General features: G+C 45.8%; 1 protein-coding gene across 8 annotated transcripts in view; it reads right to left on the bottom strand.

Moving 5' to 3' along the window:
* Positions 1-913: 913 nt before the first annotated feature.
* LOC110505442 (low density lipoprotein receptor adapter protein 1-B) overlaps positions 914-17,950 on the bottom strand; it is a 54,675-nt gene continuing 37,638 nt past the window's right edge. For 2 of the 8 annotated variants that reach the window (XM_021584652.2, XM_021584656.2), the window contains exons 6-9: positions 11,827-11,970; positions 5,959-6,092; positions 5,152-5,186; positions 914-2,130 (exon numbers count right to left, since the gene is read on the bottom strand). In XM_021584652.2, coding sequence (XP_021440327.2) covers positions 1,986-2,130; positions 5,152-5,186; positions 5,959-6,092; positions 11,827-11,970 — 458 coding nt within the window. In that variant the 3' untranslated portion in view covers positions 914-1,985. Of the gene's footprint in view, positions 2,131-3,090; positions 3,123-5,151; positions 5,187-5,958; positions 6,093-11,826; positions 11,971-17,950 lie in introns of all 8 variants that reach the window. The other 6 variants (XM_021584659.2, XM_021584655.2, XM_021584660.2 and 3 more) reach the window with 6 other exon arrangements.

The raw sequence follows: 17,950 nt of genomic DNA, 5'->3' as shown, positions 1-17,950 counted from the left end.
AAATAGCCTATAGATGCATTTGATATTGCATGCACAGCAGAGAACCAGAGATGAGGGGCTGCATTGGACACACAGGTATATTGCCTAATACGCAACTCATTCTAAAACACAGTAATATTGAAATTACATCAATTACGTGACCCTTCCCTGGACTACATTTAAAAAATACGAAACCCTCCCCTTGACAGAAATGAAAAGCATGACCCTCCCCCATGTACCGATTCTGTAAATTTCGATCCATCCCTTAGGTACTAGAGTAGCGAGGTCGAAAACTACAGCTGGAAAATGCATTCATCACATCATGCATAGCTCTCACACTAACATTTTACATCTTATTCACTGTTATTGAAAGAGGTGACCCTGCTTCAAAAAATTACCTTAGCTAGTTGGCATCATTTACAGTTTCCAAGTTGGGGGAAAAGTGAAATGTTCAAGATGGTTAGCTACCGGGTAAGCACTTCGCCTCACCCTCCCCTCAGAAACATGTTTATCGATCTAACGCAAAAGTTTAATAGTTGGTTGTATGGGTTGATATTTTTTTAAATAACTAGCTGAACGGTGTCAAAGATAGCTAGCCATCTCACCACTTTTGTCAAATTAGCCACTGCACGGCCCAAAAATAACTTTTGGGGCGTAGCAGGTGCATGCTCAAGAAAGGACAATGAGTTCAATCACATTATGGATATCAGGTAAATTTGAAAAATGCACCAAAAATATTTCATTTGGATACCATCGAATTTGTTTAATATGGCGTTGGCCAATTGTTTTACCCACAAATAACATGTTTAATGCCAATGTTATGACTCATGAGTTACTTGAATGTAACCACAGGTGGCCTATGAGAGAAAGCTGAGCTGTAATATTTGTAACTGGTGCGGTGTGTGTACATGTACAGTAGATTATTAAAACAGCCTCACATTGATATACATTTTATTGAATTCAATAGGAGTATTCAATAGGAGTAACATAAACCCGGAAATTATTTAAATACATTTCAAACTAAGAAAAATGTCAGACATTAACACTGAGACGACCTCAAATCCTCATACCCAAACTGATGAGTAAACTATCAAATCTTTATTAGCACAAACAAGGTCATAGACAACATTACAGTGGTATATGTAAGAGTTTGATGTTATAACAATCCCCAACATGAAAGTATGTGCTTTGGAGAGGGATGAGTAGAGTGCAAAAATAGATCTAGCAATAGAATAAAAGATGAATCCATACACACACACACACACACACACACACACACACCTCACACATTATATATGCAAGTCAATTTTGATCAAGCCTGTTTGCCCAATTATTAGAGCACAGATGAGTCACCCGCACTCATTATTCTTATATTTGGCATCAGGGCTGGAGTTCAGCTGGTGGCTTTCAATCCATCACCTGTGAAGATTCCCCTCCATCCACAGGTACATTAACATAGGGAACATAACCATGGCATTAGCCCTGACTCCACATCAAACACTGACCATAGGTTTAACCTGTTTTATCCATTTTCTGCCTCTAAATGCTTAACTGCGCCTTCACCAAATGCTCAAAAAATGATAAAATATAGCTCTATCAGCTTGTAGATACATACTTAAATTGTGTACACACACAGTTCAAACATACCAGTAGATACATATACAGTGGGCAAATAGAAAAATAAAAAATTAATGCACAGTTGAATTTAACACCAGATGGCTGCATGTTTAACATTTAATTAAAAGAAACAATTGGTTACATTGCTTTGGTATGAGTTCTGGAGGCTCTCTGCTCAGGAAGGTCTCACCTGGTTGGTCAGCTAGATGCACAAACAGTCACATCCCTCAAGATGGCGCCACTGAGTGGACTTTCAGGGAGAATCAGGTACAAACTCCATGGCACTACTATTTCACAGACATCCCAGTCACTGCCTCTACTGCTTTCACTCAAATCCCTCTATCTTTCTCTCCCTTCCTCAATGCCTTGAGTCCGCAGTGGCTCCACCCTTAGAACCCAAACATATCGTCTTTCTCGGTGTTGTCTGCGTCCGTTTTGTCCCAGTTAGTTGGGGACAGGCACTCTTCGGTGTTGAAGTCCTGAGGGTTTACCCCAATGTCCAGGACCTGGGGGTTATTGCGAGACTCAGCGAGTCTAGACGGGAGAAGGAAAGACATTTCACTTATCACATTAATCAGGCAAAAGACACCATATAACAGATGGGATGTGAACACTCAATACATTGAAATGAATGGAGATGTCGTTGCATTAACATTGAAAAGCTTTGTGCAGTAGTACAATTTAAAATTGTCAAATGAGTGTATTGGCTACAAGCAAACATTGTTGAACATGACATTAAATATACTATACACAAATGTGTCAAATTTAAGTAAGTGGAACTACAAATACTGTGTTGGTCTCATGTTACAGTATCCAGAACTAAACAGTAGAGGCATGTTGTGTGAAATAATCAAACAGTGAGGTATGGTCATCTAAGTAAGACAATCTCTTCACACGACTACAGCTCTCAGACCTGACACATGACAATGTTTCAACACACGCCAGACACTTTCAACACTTCACTGCTACCACAGTAACCACTTGGCTCACCATGTCATCACTCATTTAGTGATGTGGCAACAACGGTGAAATGGCTGATGATTAGAAAGAAGAACACAAATCCGAGGCATGGACAAAATGAGAATAAATAACATATAAACACGTTAGCATAGAACCCTGCCTTGCATACACAGCACAGCCTTCCCAGCCTCTGTGCACTTTGCTGGTTTTAAGTAGGATCCTCTAGTCCAAACTTAAATCATATGGGTACTTCTCCGTTTGAGCCCTTCGTTACCTCAGCATCGTCAATAGGGAAAATCAATAGGACAGGGTTCCGAGCTGTGGTAACAGAATACCCCTACATCGAGATATGCAACTACATCGTAGCAGTAATGTACACATCCACGCTCAGACAGATGGGCTGGGTGCGGTGAGGACAAGAGAGTGACAGAGGGGGTCACAGTTTGGATGAGAGTGGTGAATGTAGTGGTGGTGACTGGGGGATGTAATGGGAGGGGGGGGGGACACGGCACATCCAATGGATGACATCATTACCTGAGTATGATTCAAAGCTATCCAGACTGCGGCTGAGGGGTGCAAAGGAAATGTAAAATGTCAGACAGCTGTTAGAACCTCATACCAGTACTAAAAGATTAGAAAATCATGTCCCCTATAGTCATAGTGAGGAACTGCAGAGGATGTCCACCCATGCCCAAAGTTTGCAGTAACCTTTTACGCCGGAAGGTGTCACTGTAATCCCTTGATTTAGAGCCATGGCTCATCAGTCCAAGGTCAGTATCAGTATTGAGAAAAAGCCCTGGGCTCAACTTTGCTACATACCATTGTTTAAAGGGATGTACAGGGAGAGGTTTACGTGACCATAAGGCTGAACTTAAAATCACTCACGCAGAGAATAAAGGTAAGAAATGTCAACACTGTATAGGTTTTAGAACTAGTAAAACGCTAACATACAAGGATGGAGGATTGACACAAACTGTTCTTGGATTCACAAGAAGTCCTGAAGGAGGAAAACCACTGTCTACATTACATGCGTCCTTTGACTTCCAGACTTCTGCTACCCCATTCTACCACCCACAGCATATTTGGAGGAACCGAAGCCCTACTGCCAATTAACTGCCTTTTACTGAAAGCTCTTCCTCAAACACAGAGGGAAAGTCTGCCCTCACTCCACCCCATTCCCTAAGAAAAGAAAGGAAAGAACAAGCATTAGCAACAACAAAATATACCCGATTATAAACTCCCTACGTGTGGACAAACAGCCCAGTCTTGAGGAAGACTAAGGTCTCACGGACAGAATCTCATTTTTCTGTCATCACTGGGTCTTCTTAGAAAATGCATACTAAAAGAGCCAGCTTGTTTGAGTCCAGTGACAGAGACTTTGAAGTGGCAGCCTAAGTAATGAAAAACTCTCCATACGCATATATCAGCAACAGACATGGAACTAAAAAAAGAAAAAAAAGTAGTGAGTCTACAAGTACTGACATCAGCAGATCGTCAAGGTCAGTCCATATGACACTTCGTTTCACCATTGGCTCAACGCCTCCTCAAAGGCTTACACCAGACCCTCTGCCTCCTCAAAGGCTTGCACCAGACCCTCTGCCTCCTCAAAGGCTTGCACCAGACCCTCTGCCTCCTCAAAGGCTTGCACCAGACACTCTGCCTCCTCAAAGGCTTGCACCAGATCCTCTGCCTCCTCAAAGGCTTGAACTTCCTAAATTTCCCTCAATTAAGACAATCACTTCTCCAGAGTCCCCTCGTTAATCACAGCAACAGACACCGCAGCAGATATTAACAGCTTAGTGAGTAATTACTGTGTGCGCAGACAAATAATTATCTGATAACAGCGTTAGATGGCTTGATTACCAGTCTATGAAGCAAACTGTCCCTACCTCCAGACAGACAAACAGAGGAGGCCACTGTCAGTTTCAACTGAGAAAATTAAAAGAGTCCTGGGGGAAATTAAAGCACTGACAAGACTGGAATTAGACTCTTACTTTGTGGTAGACATTAGAAAACAGATAAATATATTGGGAATTGTGATTCAGCTCCCCAAACTCCACAGATAGGCCTCAAAACCCCATCAGGGTTGATTGAAACAAAATGGCGTCTTTTGAGCTCTGCATGAGTTGGGTTAGCTTAAAATGAGCCCTTGAGTAATCCCAGTCTGTGCAAAAGCACAAGGAATACACTGAAGGACATGTCCAGTCAACCTTGAACCTGCTAGTTGTGTGACCGAAAACCAGCAGTATTTATCCCTCAACCACAACCATTCTTGTCTGCCAGAGTCAATCTATCCCAACTTGAAAACGTACTTGTTAAATCACTGCATGTGGGGGCCAAAAGAAAGAGAGGCTGAGAAAGCAGATGACGACTAAGTGTGGTGTTGACGCCAGTAAACTGAAAACACAGTCTGTTTCTAAGATATAAGCGCAACGAGCCAGGAGGAGGGAGTGGCAGCATTTATGAGACGAGCCCTAACCACCGGCTATTTCCAGAGCAGTGTGTGTGTGTGTGTGTGTGTGTGTGTGTGTGTGTGTGTGTGTGTGGTGGGGTACTGCAGAGGGGGACTGGACGAGGTACAGTAACATCACCCACCTTGAGAAAGCTTCATCCAGACCATCCTCAAGCTCCTACCAGAAAAAAAACAGACAAGGTCAGTGAAAGACAATGTCAAAGTAATTTAAATACTGTTAAAAACATTTAGAAAAGGTTTACAGTAGGTACACTGCAGGAAGTGATCTCCAATATAGATAATGGCATCAAACGGCTCTTATGGTTTTACAGTAGATTTAAAAAAGGTAGAGTTATGAGCAGCTAAAGTTAACACACACACACCTCTATCCAAATAAGTACATAATTGCAGAGTAACAACCTGACACCCTCCCCTGTTATGGGGACCATCTGACAAGTATTGTTCTTTTCAATGCACCATTGTCCTGAGCTTAACTCAACCCATACATATACTCTAGTACAGTGTTTCCCAACCCTGGTCCTCCAGTACCCCCCTTACTGTACACATTTTTATTGCAACTCTGGACAAGCACACTTGATTCAACTTGTCAACTAATCCTCAAGGTCTCAATGAGGTGTGTTTGTACAGGGATGAAACTAAACGGTGTACTGTTGGGGGTACTGGAGGACCAGGGTTGAGAAACATTGCTCTATTATAAATACCCTGCCTTTGAATAAAGCGTGTATGCTAGGAGCTATTGCCAATACTGTATTGTTTCCATCTTACCCGTACAGTATACTGTTGCTGTTCCATCCATTTTATCTAACCCATACAGCTAGTTGTAGCAAAACATATGCTCGCAAAGCCTTTGGTTGTCATCCATAAAGCATTGCCCCTCTTATCAAGCCTGTGCAGTTCCAGTAGTACTATTCTAGCCCCCATTCTCTTACCCATACAGTATTGTTGTTCTCTGTGGAGTGGTTGCGCACCATGAAGGGGTCCAGCTCGCTCTCCTTTGTCCCCGAGTGGACCAGTGCCATGTTCGCCCCCTCTGCCAAGTCTAGAAGGTTTCCTGTGGCCACTTCTGTAAAACAATGGAAAGCAAACATACTTAATGGAACTCAGAGACATATACAAACCTGACTTTTAAACAGACTTACAAAAAATGTATTGCCTAAATGACATTACAAGCTGTACAAGTGAGACGTCTAAAGTAATTTATCATAGCATACTTGCACCAATACTCACGCACATTTATAATCATCATATGCAAACATAACATTAACCGGAATCATTAGGACCAAGCCTTCCTTACTACCCCTCCTAATTGTCTGAGCATCGATTGTCTGGTCAGACTAACTGTCGTCGGTCCCTTGAGAAGAGGTCAAATCTCAGTTCTCTAAACCCGTCTCAAAGTTGTACTTGGCTCCATTAACTTCTTGATGCACCCATCCCGTTAGTGGGATCATTTTCTTCAACATCCGCTGAATTGCAGAGTGCAAAATTCAAATTAAATTACTAAAATGTTTTAATTTTCATGAAATCACAAGTGCAATATAGCAAAACACAGCTTAGTTTGTTGTTAATCCACCTGGCGTGTCAGATTTCAAAAAAGCTTTTCGGCGAAAGCATACCAAGCGTTTATGTAAGGACATCTCTCTCAGTAGACAAAACATTAAACAGCTAGCAGCCAAGTAGATCGGTCACGAAAGTCAGAAAAGCAATAAAATGAATCGCTTACCTTTGATGATCTTCGGATGTTTGCACTCACGAGACTCCCAGTTACACAATAAATGTTCCTTTTGTTCCATAAAGATGATTTTTATATCCAAAATACCTCCATTTGATTGGCGCGTTTTCAGAAATCCACAGGCTTGAGCGATCACAACCAGGCAGACGAAAATTCCAAATAGCGTCCGTAAAGTTCATATAGAAACATGTCAAACGTTTTTTTATAATCAATCCTCAGGTTGTTTTTACAATATATAAACAATAATATTTCAACCGGAACTGTAGCTTCTTCAATAGGAAAGAGAGAAAATGTCTGCTCCAAGCTGTTGCGCATGCAAAACGCTGCTGGCACCCAGCCATACAATGACGCGATGTGATCTTTCTCGCTCATTTTTCAAAATAAAAGCCTGAAACTAGGTCTAAAGACTGTTCACACCATGGGGAAGCCATAGGAAAAGGAATCTGGTTGATATCCCTTTAAATGGAGCGAAGGCAGGCAATGGAACAGAGAGCTTTCAGGAAAAACAGCACGTCCGGGTTGGATTTTCCTCAGGTTTTCGCCTGCAATATCAGTTCTGTTATACTCACAGACAATATTTTGACAGTTTTGGAAATGTTAGTATTTTCTATCCTAATCTGACAATTATATGCATATTCTAGATTCTGGGCCTGAGAAATAGGCCGTTTCATTTGGGTACGTTTTTCATCCAAACACTACCCCCTACACTCAACAGGTTAAAGCACCTATCCTTCTTTCTCCTTAGAATACCTTGGCCTTTTCTTAATCAGATTTGCTCAACTGTTGGGTTCTCTCTCCTCCGTCCTCCTTTCGAAAAAGGTCAAAGGTAACCGAGAAGAGGGAATGTAGACAAATGCCCTTGTATGAAATGAGACTCCTTCTCCAATCACGTGTCATCAGGCAAATTACAGGGTGGAATCCCCAAATAAATGTATAACGTGATAAAATAAATTTTTTTTTTAAAAACGTAGCTAGTTGTGCAATACATTTGATAGATAAAAGCATAAGCAACATATCGTTTTTAAATGTTTGCATGCTTTGGAGCTGGGGTCTGGGCATCGTCTGGCAGGCTTGCTCTAGGGAGTGAGCGGCAAACAGGAGTATCATGTTACAGGCCTCTAAGAAACTACATCTCCAAGTGGAGAGGACACGGGAGCATGTGCATAGAGATGCACACGTCAGCACACAAACACTAGTTTGTGTGATGAGCAGGAAACTATCAGAGGGGCTCCAGCAACACACCTTCCTGAGGCTTCCAGGTGGTGTATACTTACTGTGAGCACGTTGCATCTCTGTCAATACCACTTCATTATGGGTCTAACCCACACATCCCTCTGTGAGTCATAGCTCAAGTACTGCCAAAAATAAAGTGACAGGGCTGCAATCCCCTTACACCAAAGCCCCTCTGTTACAAAAATATAATTTCCAGGTCAAGGGATTTATCCTCTCTCTAGAGAGGATCTATAAATCTCTGAACCCAAATGGCACTGATCCTTTTGTGATCTCGAGCTGATCCAGTCCCGGCCCATGTTAACAGTGTCAGCTGAGGGATCCCACTCTGGCTGGCTGGGGTCCAACTGGCCAGAAGACGGGGGCGCGTGGCTAAGACGATGTTTTAAGGCTGCTCTGTATGTGTCACACAGTGACTGATCCCCATGATCCCAGAGGAGGGGAGAAGAGGGAGAACTCAGAGTGCCAGAGGTACTGTATGGTGTGGGGATCTGGAATGCAGCTGTAAACCCCCTGGTTACTTAGTTGTTTTTTTAGCACAGACTGTATAACTTATTATAAACTGGGTGGGTTGAGCCCTGAATGCCGATTGGCTGACAGCCGTGGTATATCAGACTGCATACCGCGGGTATGACAAAACATTTGTTTTTACTGCTCTAATTACATTGGTCACCAGTTTATAATAGCAATAAGGCACCGCGGGGGTTTATGGTAGGTGGCCAATATACCACGGCTAAGGTCTGTATCCAGGCACTCTGCATTGCGTCATACATAAGAACAGCCCTTGGCCATGGTATATTGGCCATATACCACACTCCCTCATGCCTTATTCCTTAAGTATGTACTGGTATTGTTGCATGTGGGACATATTTGGGAGACTGAGCGGTTGCTAGGGAACTGTGCAACGCGAGTGAGGGAAGACTATTGAAAACTACAAGCTATCGACGTTTGCTAATTAGTGGTTTCAAGCAGTGTAAAGTTGTGTAACTCGCTCACCAGTGAAAATAAAAGTACTAAATATGACAAACATTTACTTAATCACAGTGAGGGATTTGTACGTACAAATCCTGTCGACAGACAGAGCGCATTGCCATGGTCGTGAGTTGCCATTGGTTGTGGTAAAAGTGAGAGGAGTTAATAGTTCGAGTGGTCCCGTTTTAAATGAAAGAGCACCATTTAGTTTGTTTTCACAAAATAAACTGTCGAGCTGTGTTTTATTGGGACAGCCACAGGTCAGCCACCGTTTCCATTCACGCGCTGCACCTCAGGTCAGGCGTCAGTAAAGCTTGGAACGGATTCTGGAACACAGGACCTTAAGTTTATTTGGGATTGAGCAGTGTTCTTGTTTCTTTTATTGTGTTGAAGGGAAGGGATCCACCTTTTAAAGTATCTTTGAGCACTCTGAGGCACTAAACCCTGGTACCAGATCTTTACTAATTATTGTGTGTGTGTAAAGATAGATAGATAGATAGTTTAAACACACACACACACACACACACACACACACCTCAAAAAAATAAAGGGAACACTTAAACAACACAATGTAACTCCAAGTCAATCACACTTCTGTGAAATCAAACTGTCCATTTAGGAAGCAACACTGATTGACAATACATTTCACATGTTGTTGTGCAAATGGAATAGACAACAGGTGGAAATTATAGGCAATTAGCAAGACACCCCCAATAAAGGAGTGGTTCTGCAGGTGGCGACCACAGACCACTTCTCAGTTCCTATGCTTCCTGGCTGATGTTTTGGTCACTTTTGAATGCTGCCGGTGCTTTCACTCTAGTGGTAGCATGAGACGGAGTCTACAACCCACACAAGTGGCTCAGGTAGTGCAGCTTATCCAGGACGGCACATCAATGCGAGCTGTGTCAAGAAGGTTTGCTGTGTCTGTCAGCGTAGTGTCCAGAGCATGGAGGCACTACCAGGAGACAGGCCAGTACATCAGGAGACGTGGAGGAGGCCGTAGGAGGGCAACAACCCAGCAGCAGGACCGCTACCTCCGCCTTTGTGCAAGGAGGAGCAGGAGGAGCACTGCCAGAGCCCTGCAAAATGACCTCCAGCAGGCCACAAATGTACATGTGTCTGCTCAAACGGTCAGAAACAGACTCCATGAGGGTGGTATGAGGGCCCGACGTCCACAGGTGGGGGTTGTGCTTACAGCCCAATACCGTGCAGGACGTTTGGCATTTGCCAGAGAACACCAAGATTGGCAAATTCGCCACTGGCGCCCTGTGCTCTTCACAGATGAAAGCAGGTTCACACTGAGCACATGTGACAGATGTGACAGTCTGGAGACGCCGTGGAGAACGTTCTGCTGCCTGTAACATCCTCCAGCATGACCGGTTTGGTGGTGGGTCAGTTATGGTGTGGGGTGGCATTTCTTTGGGGGGCCGCACAGCCCTCCATGTGCTCGCCAGAGATAGCCTGACTGCCATTAGGTACCGAGATGAGATCCTCAGACCCCTTGTGAGACCATATGCAGGTGCGTTTGGCCCTGGGTTCCTCCTAATGCAAGACAATACTAGACCTCATGTGGCTGGAGTGTGTCAGCAGTTCCTGCAAGAGGAAGGCATTGATGCTATGGACTGGCACGCCCGTTCCTCAGACCTGAATCCAATTGGGCACATCTGGGACATCATGTCTCGCTCCATCCACCAACACGACGTTGCACCACAGACTGTCCAGGAGTTGGCGGATGCTTTAGTCCAGGTCTGGGAGGAGATCCCTCAGGAGACCATCCGCCACCTCATCAGGAGCATGCCCAGGCGTTGTAGGGAGGTCATACAGGCACGTGGAGGCCACACACACTACTGAGCCTCATTTTGACTTGTTTTAAGGACATTACATCAAAGTTGGATCAGCCTGTAGTGTGGTTTTCCACTTTAATTTTGAGTGCGACTCCAAATCCAGACCTCCATGGGTTGATAAATTTGATTTCCATTGATAATTTGTGTGAGATTTTGTTGTCAGCACATTCAACTATGTAAAGAAAAAAGTATTTAATAAGAATATTTCATTCATTCAGATCTAGGATGTGTTATTTTAGTGTTCCCTTTATTTTTTTGAGCAGTGTATACACTTTTTTGGATACTACATGATCCCATATGTGTTATTTTATAGTGTTGATGTCTTCACTATTATTCTACAATGTAGAAAATTGTAAAAAAATAAATAATAATAAAGAACATCCCTTGAATGAGTAGGCGTCCAAACTTTTGACCGGTACTGTACACACTCACACACTGTAGGGGTATATTCCCACTAGGTGGAGGCTCTGCACTATTTATGGTTGCCCCCCCCCCCAGTCCACACACTCATTTTCACATACTGCCTGCTTACATAGTTTATAGTTTATTATTGCCATACACCTAGATACTAGGTCCAAACGGATATGAACTGTACTTCAGGGTCTGAAGCTAAATATGCCTCACCAGCAGGATTTGAGGAAACGGTCACAGGGACTAGAATCTCTTGGCTTACAGAATTCCATGGACGAGGAACCGAACAGCCACAAAGAATGTAGATCCCTCAAGCTTTTCAAACAAACTGTTTCCTGTTGTTGGACTCAAGCTTACATGCCAGAGGTCACCTACCTCCTTAACATTCCTCTGTGCCAAATATCTTTAAAAACAATACAATCAGAGAGACATGATTCTGAGAAAAACAGACCTCAAGGAAGTATTGATCAAGCCAGTATCTACAGAAGAACAAAGACAGTAACCAGCATGAGTGCGTGATGGTGGATTTAGGCTAAAATGGACTCCAAGACAAAGGACTCAACATGCACCAGATTATCATCACCTACCCCTGGGCTATATGAATATCTTGCCTTTTGAATATCTTTCCATCCTTGAGGCAGAGATGGTTGGTGACTCACCTCCTCCCTTCAGACTGCCCAGGCTGGCCGAGCTCTCCGACTGGCTACTACTGGCTCCTTCCCCATCCGACCCCAACTTCACACGCTTCTCCTTGTCTGTGGAGGAGAGAGATAGAAAGACTGAGGGAAAAGAGGTTCAATCATCTAGAATATTAATGTCTAGCTGATCATGTTTGTAATGTCTGTAAACCACTGTTTATCATTCTCAGCAGATATCGGGCACTTGACCAAACAACACTATGGGTGTGTTCGTAAATTCACTCTGGAGTGCGCTCTGGGCATTCGTAAATGCAGAGCATTGTCAGATTGTCCGCTCTTAAATTCAGAGTGTCTCAAATATTTGAGATTCTTTAGAGCGCACACTGGACACTCAGGCCGATAGCGCTGATCCAAGTGTTCTGACCTCACAAGCGCTCAAGCCAACTGGCTAAACTTGCTAGCTACTTCCAGACACAAATGAGAGAACCTCTGACTATTTTACTCACCCTAGCAGAGCTGGTTAGGCTGTTTTGATGTTATCTAGAGCATTGGTGGCTAATGGTGCTGCTGGAAACAATTGAATTTTTTTTTTTTGCCAACGTTCACTAAAGCCGGTAATATTCAACTAATACCGGTTCGTAAATTCATCAGTTATTCTGTACTCTGGCACACTCAGACGAGAGTGCTCTGAAATCGGAGTAAATAGCCAGACTGAATTTACGAATGCACCTAAACATTTAGACATGAGGGGTTAAAGACGCCACAAGGACCAAAAGCTTCTGTAGCGCCTACACTTAACCATGCCAGTCAGTGGCCTTGGGCCAGGAGATTTAAATCGAGTAGAACCAAACAGTGGTCAGGTCTGTAGCTTCAGGAACCAGTCCATCAGGCAGGCAGTTCCTCCACTGCTTTAATAAGGAGCATCTGGGTCACGTGGATAAAGCCTGTCTCCTCTCCTAACATTCTTACCTGAACGGGAGCAGGGCTCAGGTTGCAGGGTGAGGCACTGACCCAAAGAGACAGAGCTTTCCTGGAGAATAATTGTTTCTCTGAATTTCAGTTGGTCTACAGCAGTGTTCCTCAACTCCAGTCCTCTAGTACCCCCAACACCCCAGTCCTCCAGTACCCCCAACTCCAGTCCTCCAGTACCCAACACCCCAACTCCAGTACCCCCAACACCCCAACTCCAGTACAACCCAACACCCCAACTCCAGTACAACCCAACACCCCAACTCCAGTACAACCCAACACCCCAACTCCAGTACAACCCAACACCCCAACTCCAGTACCCCCAACACCCCAACTCCAGTACAACCCAACACCCCAACTCCAGTACAACCCAACACCCCAACTCCAGTACAACCCAACACCCCAACTCCAGTACCCCCAACACCCCAACTCCAGTACCCCCAACACAACGCATTTTTGTTGAAGTCCTGGACAAACACCTTATTCAACTTGTCAACTAATCATCAATCCTGCAATGAGTCGAATCGGGTGAGTTTGTCTGGGGCTACAAAAAAAAAGTGTGTGCTGCTGTTGGGGGTACTGGAGGACTGGGGAGTTGGGGGTACTGGAGGACTGGGGAGTTGGGGGTACTGGAGGACTGGGGTGTTGGGGGTACTGGAGGACTGGAGGACTGGGGTGTTGGGGGTACTGGAGGACTGGGGTGTTGGGGGTACTGGAGGACTGGGGTGTTGGGGGTACTGGAGGACTGGAGTTGGGGTGTTGGGGGGTACTGGAGGACTGGAGTTGGGGGTACTGGAGTTGGGGGTACTGGAGGACTGGAGTTGGGAAACACTGGTCTACATGTTCACATTAGGTGGGTCTCTACACACACACACACACACACACCTCAGTATCCACTATGTTTAGGCATTGCATGCATGTTTGCTTGCCCCCATGGTGAAAGGGGAGGTTCTTGCTCAAGCATGCACGCATACGTCTGCAGGTCTGACCATACGCAGTCTGCCTGCCGGTCTGACCATACGCAGTCTGCCTGCCGGTCTGACCATACGCAGTCTGCCTGCCGGTCTGACCATACGCAGTCTGCCTGCCGGTCTGGCCATACGCAGTCTGCCTGCAGGTCTGGCCATACGCAGTCTGCCTGCAGGTCTGGCCATACGCAGTCTGCCTGCCGGTCTGGCCATACGCAGTCTGCCTGCCGGTCTGGCCATACGCAGTCTGCCTGCCGGTCTGGCCATACGCAGTCTGCCTGCCGGTCTGGCCATACGCAGTCTGCCTGCCGGTCTGACCATACGCAGTCTGCCTGCCGGTCTGACCATACGCAGTCTGCCTGCCGGTCTGACCATACGCAGTCTGCCTGCCGGTCTGGCCATACGCAGTCTGCCTGCCGGTCTGGCCATACGCAGTCTGCCTGCCGGTCTGGCCATACGCAGTCTGCCTGCAGGTCTGGCCATACGCAGTCTGCCTGCAGGTCTGACCATACGCAGTCTGCCTGCAGGTCTGACCATACGCAGTCTGCCTGCCGGTCTGACCATACGCAGTCTGCCTGCAGGTCTGACCATACGCAGTCTGCCTGCAGGTCTGACCATACGCAGTCTGCCTGCAGGTCTGACCATACGCAGTCTGCCTGCAGGTCTGACCATACGCAGCCTGCCTGCAGGTCTGACCATACGCAGCCTGCCTGCAGGTCTGACCATACGCAGCCTGCCTGCAGGTCTGACCATACGCAGCCTGCCTGCAGGTCTGACCATACGCAGCCTGCCTGCAGGTCTGACCATACGCAGCCTGCCTGCAGGTCTGACCATACGCAGCCTGCCTGCAGGTCTGACCATACGCAGCCTGCCTGCAGGTCTGACCATACGCAGCCTGCCTGCAGGTCTGACCATACGCAGCCTGCCTGCAGGTCTGACCATACGCAGTCTGCCTGCAGGTCTGACCATACGCAGTCTGCCTGCAGGTCTGGCCATACGCAGTCTGCCTGCAGGTCCGGCCATACGCAGTCTGCCTGCAGGTCCGGCCATACGCAGTCTGCCTGCAGGTCCGGCCATACGCAGTCTGCCTGCAGGTCCGACCATACGCAGTCTGCCTGCAGGTCCGACCATACGCAGTCTGCCTGCAGGTCTGACCATACGCAGTCTGCCTGCAGGTCTGACCATACGCAGTCTGTCTGCAGGTTTGATCATTCGTCAAAAGGCCTGGCTGCTGACCTACTGTAACTCATGCCTCCATTAATTTCTGTGGCGATTAAAAGCACATGTCAGCTTGTCCCCCAAGGGCAATGGTTACATGAAGTCCCTTTTAGGACTCCTTCGACATTGTCCAGCAGAAGCATCAAAAAACATGCACCCCCCGTGAGTCCCATTCCCCAGGAGAGACAAGGTGGCTGAGTGGTGGCTGGGTTCCAAACTATTCCCTGGGTGGCTGTGCCCTCTTTCCCCTCCGGTGGCAACACTGCACGGGGAAACCCCCCAGACAGGGTGTGAGAGAATGCCATCAGGCATTGAAACAACGCCCCAAAATATTGAGAGTTCACACAGTCAATATCGAAGCTATACTAGCTAGTTGTGTCTACTGTAAATACACTTCAAATGATTGCTTCTCGTGCAGAGATGAGATCTTATAAGGATGTGGGTCACAGATGCAGTTTGGAGAAATATGGTGGGGTTGTGTGGGGTCGATTGGGGCAGAGGGATGGATGCAGTGATGTACAGCAAAGAGACAACCACCCTGATGTTCCTACCCACAATCCTCAGGGGACATGTAACTCACGGAGCAGACTATGATTGTTAGTTTGCTCTCCTTCTGCCACAAGAGAACATGACTACTCCCTTTGATAGCTCCCCAAAGCATCACTTTTTTCTACTCCACTCCCTCATCAGCCACATTGTGTAGAACAAGACGAAAAGGCAGCCCAGGAAATCAGAGGGGTTAGCAGTCCTTCTGGCTCTGAGTATGTGAACTGACGAGGCACGAGGGCAGCGAGCGAGAGAGCGGGGGAAAGCCTGCACTCCTCCTTTTCAGCTTTAATATTCATTTCTGACATGTGGAGCAGAACACAGAAAATATGAAATAGTCCACTGCCTTGATCTCTGGAAAATAATACAATCAAATGGAAATGCATCTGAATTAAAACACTACCAAAAGGCTCTGCCGTAAACAACCTGTCCAAAACCACAAAAACAGGAGTGTAAATGAAAGGGTGGGAGGTGTAAAGGAATGAATAGATAACCTCTCTTTCACTCTCAGTGAGACTGGATCAATTGCACAGGGACCCAGCTGTCAGACAGGACTGAACTACCATTGTCACAGACTCTCTCCTTCCTCCTTCTCTCTCCCTCCTCCTCTCCGACAGTGACAAACAAAGAGGGGAATGGGTGGAGGGTTAACGAAAAAGAAACCAGAAACGTTACAAGGATCTAGGTGCCAGACCAGATAGTCACACCAACAAAAAATCTAGCAACAAAAAATAACTGCTTGTTGCAACTGAATCCTGATAATGAGACATTATTTTGTATCAAACGAGAACTGATTCTAAGGTGCTATGTTCAGAAGACAACAGTTAGAGAGGGTGCGTTATATGGAGGATTGAAGAGGAAGAATTATACTGACACCCACATGTATAGTATGGGGCAGCAGGGTAGCCTAGTGGTTAGAGCGTTGGACTAGTAACCAAGTTTGGTTGCAAGTTCAAACCCCCGAGCTGACAAGGTACAAATCTGTCGTTCTGCCCTTGAACAGGCAGTTGTTCCCACTGTTCCTAGGCCGTCATTGAAAATAAGAATTTGTTCTTAACTGACTTGCCTAGTTAAATAAAGGTAAAATAAAATAAAAAATAAATAAATAAATAAATAGTATACCCCCAGGAGTTCTCATTTCTCACATACAAGTCATACATGCAGTAAATGACACATGTTCTGCTGACCTTATGAGAACCATACATGGGTGTGTGACAACCTTCCTTACACAGCACTTTCAGTGTTCATCCGTTTAGCATGAGCGAGTACCCTAGGGGCTGGATGTCTGTCTTTACAGTAATCTGTGTGTGTGTGTGTGCGCAACAGGAAAAAAAAAGTGTTCTTAGTAAATCAATAAAATGTACTCAAATCTAAATATTTCCAGTCAGTTTTAATCTATTTGGTGACTTCCATCTCCCCCTTTTCTGCCCTCATGTTTTCACAGTAATAACACAGGAAACACGGCAGATTGACAAGCCTTCTCACCTCAGACTACATGAGCTCCTGTCAATATCAGCCTTTAACCAGAGTAATCTGCCCTAAATTAAGTGGGTTTACTGAACAAAACAAAGTTTCCCTTTCTGGCCTGGTTGTTCCCACAGAGGGACTGTTTTAATCAATGTGGACATTCCTGTTGGGGAGCTAACTGAAAGGTGGGAGCGGCCTAGCAGAGATCCACCATTTCACATGCCTTTGAGGGGTCAGGGCCAAGGCCGGGGAATTTATGTTGCTACATTGTAGAGGAATTATGGTGGGATTGAGCAAACGCACTCCGTCCTCCTCATTCAGCTGCTGTACAGAACATCTACATGCAATGCATGGGAACAGGAGGGACTTCAAGGGATACTGCGAGATTGAGATTTAGGTCATTTTTGTACTTACCCAGAGTCAGACAAACTCATGGATACCATTTGTATGTCTCTGCATGCGGTTTGGAGATGATTAAAGTTAGCATATCGTTAGCCTAGTGTAATTGCTTGAAGTCTCCAGGTACAGTAGACAGCTCCTCTCAAAATCAGGGAAATAGACCTAACTACTTTGATGCTGGGTGGATGGTAATTTGGCCATTGTGGCATCTGAGCACACGGGCAGTGCCATTGAGACCGATACAATGTTGAAATGACCAACCAGGGGCCTCCCGGGTGGCGCAGTGGTTAAGGGCGCTGTACTGCAGCGCCAGCTGCACCACCAGAGACTCCGGGTTCGCGCCCAGGCTCTGTCCGTGGTGCGACGCACAATTGGCCTAACGTTTGGCCGGTAGGGAGGGTTTGGCCGGTAGGGAAATCCTTGTCCCATCGCGCACCAGCGACTCCTGTGGCGGGCCGGGCGCAGTGCAAGGTTGCACGGTGTTTCCACACATTGGTGTGGCTGGCTTCTGGGTTGGATGGCGCTGTGTT

Source organism: Oncorhynchus mykiss, chromosome 25 (genome assembly GCF_013265735.2).
Source record: "Oncorhynchus mykiss isolate Arlee chromosome 25, USDA_OmykA_1.1, whole genome shotgun sequence".
Taxonomy (NCBI): Eukaryota; Metazoa; Chordata; class Actinopteri; order Salmoniformes; family Salmonidae; genus Oncorhynchus; species Oncorhynchus mykiss.
The sequence above is the reverse complement of the archived record's forward strand: the minus strand, read 5'-3'. Positions and strand labels throughout refer to the sequence as shown.